This window comes from Aulostomus chinensis, chromosome 10 (genome assembly GCF_037954235.1).
Source record: "Aulostomus chinensis isolate RoL2024-O1b breed Wild chromosome 10, RoL_Achi_v1.0, whole genome shotgun sequence".
Lineage (NCBI taxonomy): Eukaryota > Metazoa > Chordata > Actinopteri > Syngnathiformes > Aulostomidae > Aulostomus > Aulostomus chinensis.
In genome coordinates this window covers 26,436,760-26,450,882 of record NC_141329.1, presented here as the reverse complement: position 1 = coordinate 26,450,882, position 14,123 = coordinate 26,436,760, and the positions used below count along the sequence as shown (strand labels likewise).

The 14,123-nt window shown below is 41.5% G+C and overlaps 1 protein-coding gene across 6 annotated transcripts in view; it reads right to left on the bottom strand.

Moving 5' to 3' along the window:
* cadm1b (cell adhesion molecule 1b) overlaps positions 1-14,123 on the bottom strand; it is a 273,072-nt gene that overhangs the window by 10,385 nt on the left and 248,564 nt on the right. For 5 of the 6 annotated variants that reach the window (XM_086216677.1, XM_086216675.1, XM_086216679.1 and 2 more), the window contains 3 exons: positions 12,809-12,905; positions 12,320-12,492; positions 4,078-4,128 (listed from right to left, as the gene is read on the bottom strand). In XM_086216677.1, the coding sequence (XP_086072803.1) occupies positions 4,078-4,128; positions 12,320-12,492; positions 12,809-12,905 (321 nt within the window). Of the gene's footprint in view, positions 1-1,086; positions 3,116-4,077; positions 4,129-12,319; positions 12,493-12,808; positions 12,906-14,123 lie in introns of those variants that run through there. The other variant, XM_086216680.1, reaches the window with a different exon arrangement.

The following is a 14,123-nucleotide window of genomic DNA, read 5'->3' as shown; positions in this document are numbered from 1 at the left end:
GCAAAAACACAAACATGTATGAAAACCTGCCAGAAATCGATTCCTAATATACCATCTGGCGCTAAACATGATTTCCTCACTTGAAGAAAAGTCCCATGTGTTTGTCAGTGTAAATACAGGAAAATAACCCTGAAGTTATGTATATATTCCGTTCACATGTTAAGTCAGATGGAGAAATCCCCGACGGTGAAGCCAAGAAAGCAATAAAAACTATATTATGGTTTGCAGTATTATCAAGTCTGAAGGGTGCAGTATTGAAGAGAGACTGAGGCTCATGTATATATGTATAGCTCTTATTGGCAGGTAATTTACAGCATTGTACTATCCATAATACAGAAGGCTATTGACCTCAGGAAACCTGTTGTAAATCATTACAAAGCGAAGCCACTTAAAATGTTAAATTTAACTCTGCGTGCCCGAGGCGTTTTTCAGCGTAAATTCACTACTCTTGCTTTTAAGCTCGTATCTTGTTTATTATGAGGGATGTCTACATACGGTGTGTCCTGTCCTTTTTTTTTTTTTTTTTCCTTTTCCTATCAGAGCAGTCGAAAATATCCAGATCTTCCACTGATAGTACTTGTACTTTGCCTTTGTATCCTGCGGCAAAAAAAAGATTACATTTTTCAGAACATTCAGGCTTTAACATGAATTTCCCCATAAAATTCTGATAGTAGGGTTACACACACACACACACACACACACACACACATATATATATATACATGTATTTTAGGAACTGTGTAGATTACTCGGTGAAACACAAAACGAAACACGTTATTATTTATTTGAGCTTGCAAAGGTCTTTATTATTATTATTAGTAGTAGTAGTAGTAGTAGTAGTAGTATTCGTATTAGTATTATTATCATTACTATTATTGCTATTATTATTATTATTATTATTATTAGAACAGAAAGATATCATAAATTTCAAGGAGAAAAACGACCAGAAATCAGAGAAGCAACAGAAATTACAGATGGTACTGAGGACAACACAGCCTTAAATCACATAATTCACCCAGCCTGTTGTCCTCCTGGTTAAAACTTCACCATTCCTCCTCTCACATGTGCAGCTAAAGACCTTTGACTGTGAAATGTTTGCTAGCTTCAGTGCCATAATCACACTTGATTTTTTTTTTTTAATTATATATACGCTTGTAATTTTGTTTTTTAAGCAGAGCAGGTAATTATGCAAAAGTTGCATGGCAAATTATTCCGATATATATTCAGTGTCCTCAAAACTGACATGGAGCTCTGTGGCTGAAGGAGAGTTATGCAAGTCTCCTTAAAAAAAACAACAACACAAAAAACCCAACAAAGTCAAAAAGGCACACTGCAGGGTTTGTGCAGCATTACTGTGACTCACTCGCGTCTTCGTCTGGGTCCCTTTGCTAAGTTCTGTGTTGCACTTCAACCAAGAGGCAGCATTACGAGCGGAGCTGTGTCTAACTTGTGACTAATATTAAATCCAATGAATCCAAAAAAGGATATATTTCACCAACATATAAATGCACAGACCAAACTCCACCATTGTTAGAAAGGTCAAGTTGTTCCATCTGCCTCGCTGTGATGAATACTTTCTGAGCAATTGAACTGAGAAGAAGGGATGTGATTTTGGATGCAAAACTGCATCTGGGTTAACTGGGTTTTTCCATCCCCTCACATTATTAAACAGACGTCCTACTGACTCATGCTAAACAAGACGTGCTCCTTGGCTGGCGATCTGTGGAAACATAGGGTCTTTTCAATCAAGTCTACAACATAATTCCTTGTTGCATATCTTTCGTCTGGCTCCTCTTGACAAGCCAGGGAGGAGGGGGGTTACTGAGGGCTTAGTCGGGATATAATGTCCCTGCCTTGGATCATCTCTGTGCATCTGACGAGCTACAGCATTATTGCCACAGACTCACTCTACTCCTTCAGAGCTAGGGATTCTGGGTAAATTCTACTCTCTACCCAAAAGAAATACAACCACTTAACCATGAAGTACCGAGTCTTATCCATCCACCTTGAATAAAATATTGCAAGTTCATACAAAATCCACTCTTTGTGTTAAAGCTGCATGTTCTGAGTGAGATGTCTGAATCAAATATTTGCGTCGGCGTGATGGAGGGATTCGTATACTGTATTTGGCAACTTTTTATTTGTTCCTTGATGCACGATGTCAACTAAAAGCTTCTTGTTTTTGCATAAATATTCAACGGAACATACAAAAAGAGACAAGGCCTGAAAACTTTCAAACACATGAAAGAAATGTTCTTAAGAAAAGGGTGCCTTATCTCTCCCAAGAGGTCCCAGCACACACACACACACACACACACACACACACACACACACACACACACACACGCACTGCATCTTTTGAGACCCTAAAAGACCTGACAATATTAACTCTTCTGAAACTTTCTGAACATGAAACGGCATAAGAGACGTTTATTGTGGCATTTGCTCCCCCAGGTACAATCTGTGATCCAAATGTGTAAAAAAAAAATACATAAAAAGGGGAGCCTTGTCACGAAACAAAAAAAAGAATTCAAAACTGGTTTTCTAAAGCACCCACAAACCTGAGCAACAACTAATCTATTGTTCGCTTCAGATCATTTTTCTGGCTTGAGCATTTTCCTTTTATGGATGTAGAAAAAAATTTGCTCTTGAAATAACTACAGTCTAAATTTCTGAACACATTTTCCTCTGATTTGACCTTCAAAATCAAGATCCCATACAGGCGTAATTACCAGAATCACAGCTGGAGGTGCCACTGCAGTAACGGCGTATAGTGAAGTCAGGTTCTATATGTCCTCATTGGCGAGGGGAAGACGCTATACTGGGCTGTTATGCTGATTAAGGTAGTGCAAAGCAATCTACTGCAAGCCAGCTTAGCATTGCCCCTGTGACAGGGTATTTAGAGGAGTAGTGAACTGCAAGAAAGCTCAATTACATCCTCCCAGCATGTACTGCATAAATCACGCTAAATCCTCTTTCAAGCCTGTCTTTCGGAAATTACTGGAATGTTAACAGGAGAAAACATGGAAGACGGACGCGTCTGCAACTCCGAAGAGAGGAGCTTATGGGAAATATGCAGAGTAACACACAGATTTCCTGTTGGACTGCGTCACACCTGCAGAACCAGAAAGCTGAAATTATACTTAAGCAAGTAGACATTTCATGCACAAAGCAAAAGTGGAGAAGTGCAATTTATTTGACCTTATTTAAAATGATGATACATAATGCAAAAAGTATTGAATAGTCGGCGGATGAAAACTAAAAGAATAACACAGCTGCCGAGCTTTTGCTGCGGCCTCATATTGAGTTCAGACCTATTATTTACATATGGACACACATCATTTTTGGGACTGAATTTCAAAATGACAAAGGGACAACATTTTTGTATCTCTAAAGCTGCTATTGATAAACTGACCTATTCTTTAAGGATAGTGTTTTTGTATTGAAATGTCACATTCTGGCATATTCAAATGTCACCTCCCAAGGTTGCTATGCGTGTAGCCTTAGTGGTGCTTTTGATGTAACAGGGATTTTTTTTATTATTTTTTATTTTTTTTAGTGGTTAATTGAAATATATTTGGAGCCAAATCAAAAGTGTGTGCCGAAGGTTGGCGTATGAACTGCCTTTCAAACGTCTTGGAGAAAATAGTTATTGATGTTTTTTTGGCCTAACAAAGGCAAAATGTGAATTGGCATTTGTAGAGGAGATGTAAAGGGCGTTATATGATAATATGATGGATGGGCCGTTTGAGATATAGCTGCAGATGCTGATAAGACAGCAGAGCAGCAAAGCTGAGTCACTACATTCTCACCGATCACACATGTGACTGGAAAAGGGCTGTGACAGGTGTCGGCCCCGGCCGCCTGTCCCCAATGTCACCTATCAGCAGCAATCTGATTAAAACTGGCCATCCACAGTCTGGCTTAGTTTTAGCTACAAAACCCCATTCTTTCTCTCCTGGATCATTTCATCATACATGCATGGCACCTCTCTCTCTCTCTCTCTCTCTCTCTCTCTCTTTCTCTCACCCGCACACACAATTTTGAGAGGGACAGTATAGTGGGAGTATACAGTACCTTGCGTGTTGACTGGGTTGGTGGTGGGTGTAGGGAGAGTGGTGGGAGCATCTAGATGAAAAGAGTAAAAAAATAAGAACATGTATAAGAAATAAAGAAGGACAAGAGTAAAAGGAAGACAAAAGTCATTGAGGATGAGGAGCTGCACTATGAAAATCATAACATGCACAGCTTAGAGCTACAGTGGTGAGGTCATTTTTACGGGACTTAATGGCTCTGTGGGGGCACGGTGGTGCTTGGAGCTGCAGTAAACGCTAACGTCAGCAGCTAACATGCTGATGCTTAGCAGGTATAATATTGACCATGTTCTCTGTTTAATGCTAAGCCGAGGCTGATGGGAATGCCCTTGTTTTTACAGTTACTAGGTCATAAACCAAAGTATGGACAAGTTAAGGGCTTTAAGGTCTGTACAGGCATTTTAACCTTGACTGGAAATGTCAATCATGTAGTGCTACAGGAAAAAAAAGAAAGAAAGAAGTCATGTATGGCACATAAATTTTCATAGAATCCTGTATGTCTGTACATAATTTGTGGGTAGATGTTGCGATATTTCACAGGATAGGTGTAAACTTTCACCTGCTGCTGCTGGTGAATAAAAAGGGGAGGATTAGAGGAGTCATCCATCTCTCCCTCCGCTTGGCACCATGAAAGTCTGAATAAAACTGCATGTTGCAATCCAAAAGTTGTTGAAACATTTCAGTTACCAACCAAAAATAAAAAATAAAAAAATAAAAATGTCAAACTCAAGGTGGCATGTCAGGAAAAAAAAAAAAAAAAGAATCAGGGGAAAATCAGCATTCATCATCTTTGAACCATGTCTGTGCAACATCTTATTACATTCTATGTAGTAGTTTTTGATGTTGGTGCCGACCAACAAGCTGCCATCTGGAGAGCCAGAATGCTAGCGTGGCTAATAACACAAAGAAAACCGTGTCCATATTTCTCTACTGTAAGGGATTGTATTATATTTCATCATAGTAAACTGTTGTGTTTCTGTTTTTTTTCTAATTAACTACGAATAATAATGACGAGCAATCACTGAGCGCTATTGCTATTTTTCACTGTCTCTCTAAATAATTAAGTCAAACCGCAAATTAAACCGCTCTGGCGGTCGCCTGCTGCAGCACAGCAGAGCCCAGAGACGCATCCTCAGCCCCGCACTCGACTCATTAGGCCTGTCAGTAACCCCTAAACAAAATAATCAGGAAGACAAAATGGAGGGCAATCCAGGTATGCAATGGTGCTAAGGAGGGCTGAAAGCTTCCTCATCAGGGGAATATATGCCTCGGCTCTGGTGCAGGGGAAAGATAGCATGACCTCTTGCTGTGGGAGAATCGCAGCAGGGGAAATTGGCTGGCTGTCTCCATGCCTTTACTGTCTGCACTCCATCAAAAGACAGCAGTGGGGGACCACACACTCCCAAACTAATGATAAAACATCAAGGACAGCATAATAATGCCGCCGGGGATGGAGTGTATGGCGGAGGTGGTGTTGATGGCGGTAGGGGTGTATCGAGGGATCATGGACAGATTCTCCTCTGACAGTATTTGAAGAGGAGGGTGGGCTGGATTTCGTTCCCTGTGACCGAAGGCAGTCTGATAGCCGAAATGTCAGTGTCTGGAAGGGGGGAAATTGGCCATTCAGGGAAGAGGGTCTTCACAAAGGCCGGGATAGGATGTGGCACATATAATATCCAGGCGAACAAGAATTCTCCATGGGCAATTTCCAGGCTGGATGACTCGGGGCTCAGCATTATGAAGGCTGAAATATGAGTGTATTTTAGTGGAGCCATATTTTCAGGGAGCATTTGTATCAGTGAGGAATTTGATATGAGAAAATTTAGCCGTAAAGTGAAACAATGTCGGAGAAATTGTTTATCTACGCCTGCTTAAACCGGTCTGCCAACACAACAGCAGGGTAGATCGTATTTTGCTTTTCTTTTGACTATTTGTTTTCTCTTGTTTAAAACTTCCTTTTTTGTGACCTTTACCCCCACTTAAAAAAAACAGCATAAAATATTTTGTCCAAAAAAAGAATCCTCCAGCTGATGTTTTAAATTCGTTCCTCAGATATGCATTCGATGACAGCAGTGTGATTCACAGTTTCATAGCCACCTTTCAAGTCCTGTCTGCTTACGTTGCGTTTAAAAAAAAACAAAAAACCACTAATTTACAGCACGTCGTGTATCCTTGACTTTTTGCCTGTAGAAGATTTACAGGTCAAAATGTCAATGGCAGACTGAAACCGCAGTGGTGAAAGCAGCATTGCTCTCCTGCCAACAGGCGCTAAGTAGTAACAGCAGGCCACCTCGGAGAGAGAAAGGCTTCTCTCCCTCACCAGGAACCAGCCACGGGGCACATTTCACACTTACTGCAGATGCACCCTCGTGTAAAGCAGCATGACAAGCCTCTTTTGAACAGCCCCCCCCCCCCCCCCCACACACACACACACACTCACACACTCAATACATGTTCCACAATAGAAGCTGATTTAACCTGGATTTACATCGGCCTCACACCTGTCCGAGCTGCTGCGCAGTGAAAAGTCATTACTCTTTTTAAAATAGGAGGAGCCTGGAGGACCAGCTCTGGTCGAGGGTGGCAGCAAAAGGAAGATAATTGATGGGCCGTTGGGCTTTGCTCAATACCAGGATCATATTTATCAAAAACAACAACAACAACAACAACAAAACAGGTCATTAGAATAAAAGTATTTATTGCATGCATTTGCGTGAGTGAGATATCATAGATCAAAAACAACAAAATGGTTATGCTTCGTGGGATGGTACGTGAAATTACTGGGAAAAAGTATCCAAAACTGCACAGGCTTATCATACTAGGTCCAATCTATGTGAAGAAATGCACACTAATTAAGTTGCTGTAGCAAGCCTGATTAGTCTGGGACAACAAACCCTCATATGGACCACAACATGATTTTGTCAGGCATTAAATCCTCCAGAAAAGAGGAGCGGGAGTCGCAGACATAATTATAAGTGTTTATGAGCACCTTTTACCAATCTCCTGTGTCTCATTATAGTGAGCTGAAGTCATAGAGCTTCCGATGCCGGTACACAAGAGATGTGTGTTTCGTGGAAATTGTTCAAATATGTGCATATGCAGTTACTAATTGAAGAAGTCATGGCCAAAGGCACAAGAAAGCACAATGCAACAAACCCTAACCCTAACCCTTACCCTAACCCTTACCCTAACCCTAACCCTAACCCTAACCCTAACCATAACCCTAACCATAACCCTTACCCGAACCCTAACCCGAACCCTAACCCGAACCCAAGTTATGAATTGAAGAAGTCATGGCCAAAGGCACAAGAAAGCACAATGCAACAAACCCTAACCCTAACCCTTACCCTAACCCTAACCCTAACCCTTACCCTAACCCTAACCCTTACCCTAACCCTAACCCTAACCCTAACCCGAACCCAAGTTACGAATTGAAGAAGTCATGGCCAAAGGCACAAGAAAGCACAATGCAACAAACCCTAACCCTAACCCTAACCCTTACCCTAACCCTAACCCTAACCCTAACCCTTACCCTAACCCTAACCCTAACCCTAACCCTTACCCTAACCCTTACCCTAACCCTTACCCTAACCCGAACCCAAGTTACGAATTGAAGAAGTCATGGCCAAAGGCACAAGAAAGCACAACGTTCAGGAGATAATGTAAAAGAGATTGTTATAATAATAAGGCTCCACCCCCCCCCCACCCCCCACAACCCTTAACGGATAAGCCGTATAGAAAACGGATGCATGGATGGATGGAGTTGGATGATGATACATTTCCTTCAGGGAGTTCAAAAAAAAAATTGTGGAATTAATTTTGAAAGTGAACAAAACACTCTTAAAGAATATTTTCTTTTAAACCAAATTTCAAAATTGTCTTTTTAAGCTTTTCACGGGAAAACACATCTGCAATTCTCAGAACGTCTCACTCGAATCCTGACAACACTCGCCACGCTAGCTTGAATAAGTCTGTAGTGATCTTTATGGAACCATTGGGAACGAGCAGATGCCATCATCCGCCCAACAAAGCATGATGATGAATAACCGAGCAGAGGCTGAGTTATGGCAGTCAAAGGAAACCTATGTCACAGAGGCAAAGTCACACGGGTCAGCTGCTGGAAACAAAATCGTCAGGACCGATGCTGAACCGGAACGATGATCCCTTCGTTCTGTTATGCTCCGCAAAGCCAAAGTTCACTCTTCTGCAAACTAAAAAAAAAACCCTGAAACATTTACGCACCAATCTGCTCACTGGGCAACTATTTTATAGTTATTTTAGCATATTTTGAATGTAATATCTACAGTAACTTTAGCCAGTGTTTATGAACTACTAGCATTTCAAAGGCCGCAGCAGCTGCAATAGTTACAACTTGGTATAAGCCGTCAAAAAGCTTGTATAAAGGCTTGGAAGCAGTTAAACGTGGCAAATGATAATATTAAAATCTTTACAGCGAGTGCAGGCAGGACACTTTACACAGCAAATGTTTACATCGTAGCTGATTGGCTCAAACGATGGCAACATAATAAAATACCACAATACTTTGATTGTAGATCACTTTGTGCGCTGGTTCCATTCTCATCCTCGCTGTTAACCTGAATCTGTAAGGTCGAGCTGGAGTTTGCGTGGACGCTGAGAAGCTGGCACCTGCTGAGCCTGCTGGCACCTCAGATGGCAGCGTCCGCCACCAGTGTGTGAATGTGTGTGTGTGAATGAGTGAGTGAGGCGGCACTGTAAAACGCGTTGAGGCGCTATGTCAGTGAAGCAAACTTATAATGGACCTCTCTGCTGGTGAACCCAGGGTGGAAGTGCAGATTCAGGTTATTCTGGGTCATGACACACACACACGCACGGGCGCACACACACACACACACACACACACACACACACGCATACATGCACACACACACACACACGCACACGCATACACACACACACACACACACACACAGATTCTGATGAGCTCTCCCTCTTTTCCCTCCATTAAAATACAAAAAACAAAAAAAACCATTCCAATCTTTGTCCAACCGTTGGTGAGATGGCAATGACATTAAAACCACTGCAAACACATTTATGCTCACAAATGCACATGTTCAACAACTGTCATGAGAATCTGCTTATCAACTAGACAAACAAGGAAAGACATTATTTTGTTAGTTTTTCACAACGGCTGTCAAGACCAACAAAACAAGCCGACTGAGTAATAACCAAAACAATATCACCAGTCTGAAACCTGTAATCAGCTCTCTCACAAAATCCACAACAAGCCCATTTTCAACAAAAGCTTTGCTTTTAACACACCATCTCAACTCCTCCGATCCTGCTGTTTTGGGAACTGTTTAAACAGGAGTGTTGTGTTCACTGCCCAAATCCAACAATCTGCATCAATGTGTGATAAATCGGATACAATTGCATGCTTTTGTATGACTCTCCAACCCGCCACGGTTTGGATGTGTTATATATAGAGGGACATGCTGTCGCTGTGTTCAGTGTGGCCGTGTTTGAAAAGGTTTGCAGATAGATCATGTTTTATTCATGATGTCATTACAAAAACAGCCCCCCCCCCCCCCCCCCCCAAAACAACAACAAAAAAAACAAAACCCACTTTTGCACCAAAGTAAGTTTGGACTTCTTCAGGACGTTTGAAAGTTAACACTCTTGTTATATGAAAAAAAAAGAAAAAAAAAAGGAAAAGAAAACCCTGAATAATTCTGGACATCCTCTATGATGCTGCACACTCTCACGGTCAAGAGCGCCTGCTGCCTTTCAGCTGCAACCGCACACATTAGGAGCTTCACTATTTCCAGTAATATACAGTACATGGGTGAGGGTCTGCTGAGGTACAGTAATAATTACTCATCCCATGTCCTACAAGTTGTCCATGACTGTAGCAGAGTTGTGCAGTAAAATCAGCAGAGCACAGATAATTTTTTTCCCACACTCATTTATTGCGATTTCAGCCTCCAGAAATGCAATATATTTTGATACATTTTTATTTTGACCCACGCATGTTACAGCGGCTATACTTCAGTGTGTAACTGTTCTGCAGTACAAGTAAGACACAAACTCTGATGCATTTTGTTTTTCGGTGTGGTGTAGTGGCAGTCACATTCAGTGTGTTCCCCAAGCGTTTGTACAGCTGTGCAACTTTGCAATTATTGTTTAAAGAAAGCGAAAGTTGCAACATCCGTCACGTCATATCACCGGGATACAATCCTATCATGACATATTGAATCCTTGACAACAAGCCATGACCTGCTTCTTCATGGTGTTAATCACACTTTAAGTTTAATATTTCTTAAAGTAAAATTTACAACAATGCTGCAGTATCTGAATTCATTGCCCTTGTAAAATGAGTGCGGCCGTCATCTGTTCAGCTCAGATTGTGTGTGTGTGAGCGCGCGCGCGTGTGCGTGTGCATGAGACGAGGTGAGGATGACAGTCTAACAAGCTTAAAATGCAAAAAAAGAAAAAAGCTTATTCGGCAAAGGAGATTGCTAAGTAAAAATATATCCTTTTACCATTTGAATCACAGACTAGAAAGTGCTACATATTTTGTGTACTAGTCTTGAAAGGCAACAGTTGATTCACCTTCTCTGCAGCTGTTGGGTATGGTCAGCAGCAGACAATGTTCTCTGCACACAGGAAGAAACAAATTGAAACTTGGGAGAGAAATATGAAATGCTTTTCTAAACAGCAGGGTGCATCTGCTGCAGGGAGAAAAAGCTAAACTCACCTACAATGGCTGCACCTGCACTAAATTTATTTTCCCCGCATCCTCATGACCTCTACCAGCCACCAAGAGAAAATCAAGGTCCAAGGAGTGTGTTCTTCCCTGATGTCATGTTACACGATTCCAAATGATGAAGTCTTTCCTGCTTTCCAAACTTCAAACATTTACCTCTTGCAGCTACCCCCCCCCCCCCGCCCCTTTCCCCCCATTCACCTTTAGTCAAGTTGTTAGGACAAAATTTCAAACTTTTTTTCAGATTAGTGAGTGAATTTACTGACAGTAGCCTGCCTGGCTTTTTTTCATACAGTACATCTGTCTTTTTGTGTACTTATTCAGAAAATTGTATATTATGCTGTGTCAGGAACCATGTCTGATAGGAGAGGAAGTAACTCTGGAGAGGGGATGTTAAAAAAAAAAAAAAAAAGCAAGTCCAAAAAATATTGAAAGAATAAGAAAAAAAATCTGGTTAACTTTAATGTAAATTAACAAAAACCCTTGTCTATCTTTATTGATTTAGTAAAAAAAAAAAAAGAAAAAACAAAATTCTGCTTAAGTAGGGTACGAATGAACTGCCTTATGACGCTTCATAGTCTAAAACAACGGAAGTATTTAACAAAAAAAAAATAACTAGAGAGTTGGGAAGACCTGAGAACGAGGCATTCCACTGTTGCGCAGTCAAGGAGGGAAGTAAAAGGTCTGCTAACACCAGATCAACTGCAGCTGATCTCAAAAACTGGAATACACAGATTCCTATTAGTCAGCAGTGCACCAGGACACCAATACTGCAGGAAATAGGACAATCTACATCAAACTAAGGCAAAGGCCAAGATCTCACTCACTCTTTTGCAAATTACATTTCATACATTTGTCCGTGTATTTGTCAAAGAGTACAAAAATACCTCGTTTTTACAATGAAAGTCTTCATAATTTTTGGGGGGGAGGGAAATTATTATTTCATATGTATAAAGATGCTTCTCACAATGTTGCAAACATCTTCCATCCTCCTGGCCAGCATCCCACCGAGATTCAATTAAATAAGCTTAGTAGTTTTTTTTGCATAATCTTGCAAACAAAAGAAGCAGCACAGACACCGTAACCCTCTTGGAGGAGTAAACAATCCCACTCTCACGGGTGTTTTACAGGCCTGTCCAGTGTCACCAGCAGCGCTCTACTCATCACGCGTTAAGAGTTCAGCAGCAGCTCAAATCTTCAGCGGGGCCTTTAGGATTTGACAAGTCGATCCAGCCACACTCAGTGATTGTTGGCCTCCTGCTCCTCACAATACATCTGCATGCATTTGAAATATGATTCTGTTTCTTGCACAAATGCTGTAGTAAATCCTGATTATTCCAATACCATTCTCAGACTGCCTAAGCTCCATGTGGGCACTTAAGTAAATAGACCTTTCAAAATCAGCAATGCCGACTATTTTCTGGTAGAAGACAGATGGAGGCATTTGAGCACAAGTGCAATGAGGCAGTGTAATACCTACCATACACATAGAGGATGTAGTCGTCGTAGGCCTCTCCCACAGCGTTGGAGGCCACGCAGCGATAGGTGCCATTGAAGGACTTGTTGAGGTTCTCGATGTAGAGATCTGAACCGGTGACCACGGCGTGAGGCGGTACATCCTCATCTACTCTCAGCCAGTTGATCTGATGGGGACTGGAGAGCACAAATATCACACTCATCACTCGCACGCTGTCTGTCCACAGCAGAAATATTGAATAAAGGTCAAAACGGAGACGGCCATTGGCAGGCCCCGTCTAATGATGTAGCCTGCATTATACAGCATGCAAACAACTGGTAACATTTAAATGGTATAATGAAATGTGAAGGTTAACGGGGTGCTCAGACTGGCAGAAAGTGGATATACCATTGACCGTCATAAAACAGAATGAAATGGCTGTGTGTTTGTGCAGTTTTGAAGTGTGTGTGTGTGTGTGTGCGTGCGCGTGTGTGCGCACGTGTGTATACTCACTGTGGTTTTCCTTCTGCAATACATGTCAAATCTAGATTGTCACCCTCTCTAGTTAATCCTTCAGGATATGTCACCACAATCTTCACTTCTGGTTTATCTGGAAATAAAGGACCTGGGTATTTGACAATACTCTTGTGTCATACGTCATAACAAGACAGATGTTTTGAGTGTGTCTCCCCCCCACCCCCATACCTGCAGCCAAAACTTAAATTATTATTGCACTCTAAAATGAGAGAAAGAGGCTACTAAATGAAAGAAACACAGCCTAGAGTGAAACATAGAAATGGATAAAGGGATTATCCTATGTGCTCATTCGACACCCAGACAGTCTACAGTACCTTACAGCAAAATGATTTCTTTCCTCTTATCAATGCTAGCCAAAGATTACCAAAATGTCAAGCGGTTCCAGTCAAGCTTTTTCTTTTTCCTTGAAAGGTCAGACAAAAAAAACTAAAAAAAAAAAAACCCTACACAGTCTACAAAGGAGTACCTTAACCTTTCATTGATGTTAAACAGGGTATAGCAGCCTGTATTATCTCTTCAATCATTGCATCATTTAAAGAACACATACGCATAAATTGAAGGACTGAGAAAAAGTTTTTTTCCCCCTCTTGAGGCGACTGTATCACACAGGACAAGATACCAGCAGGCTGTAAGATTAGAACACCAGGACATCATGATCCATAGATAAGAGCCAGTCAGTGAAAAACATACAGTTCATCTGTGATCCGGTGGTCAGAGGATACACTGAAAGTCCCTCTGGGCCCCATTTTCATCTAAGATGATCTTAGCCCCCAGACTAAACTGGACTAATCCCATTTGAGCCTTAAGATTCCTCAAGCTTTTATTTCCTATTTACTCCCGTTGTCTACTTGAGCCACACTGATCCAATAGTGTCCTCAATTACATGGAAGCCTTACGGCTGAAACGCGGCGGGCACGTCCGCATCGTCAAGGTGACATAGGTGGTGATTTGAGTCCTGCAGGGGTCATTACTTTGATTGGAGCCGCTATGCTGACCATGAAGACGCACAGGCTTAAGCGCAACAGATTTTTAGCCAGATTAAATGTTATGTAGACGTTTAACAGAAGCGGTGGAGTTCACTGTCCAATAATTCAGTACCGTCCTATTACCCATCCATCCAGACGGTTGGATAGCAATCATTTTACCTAAGGTACTTTTCTGTACCTTCAATATTCAGTCTTTGTAGTACACGTACTATATAAGAGTTGAAATACGCTTCAGTAGGCTTATTTTTCCACCGACTAACCCAAGCAGGACTAAATCACCACCTTTGCCACTTTCCTTCTAGTCG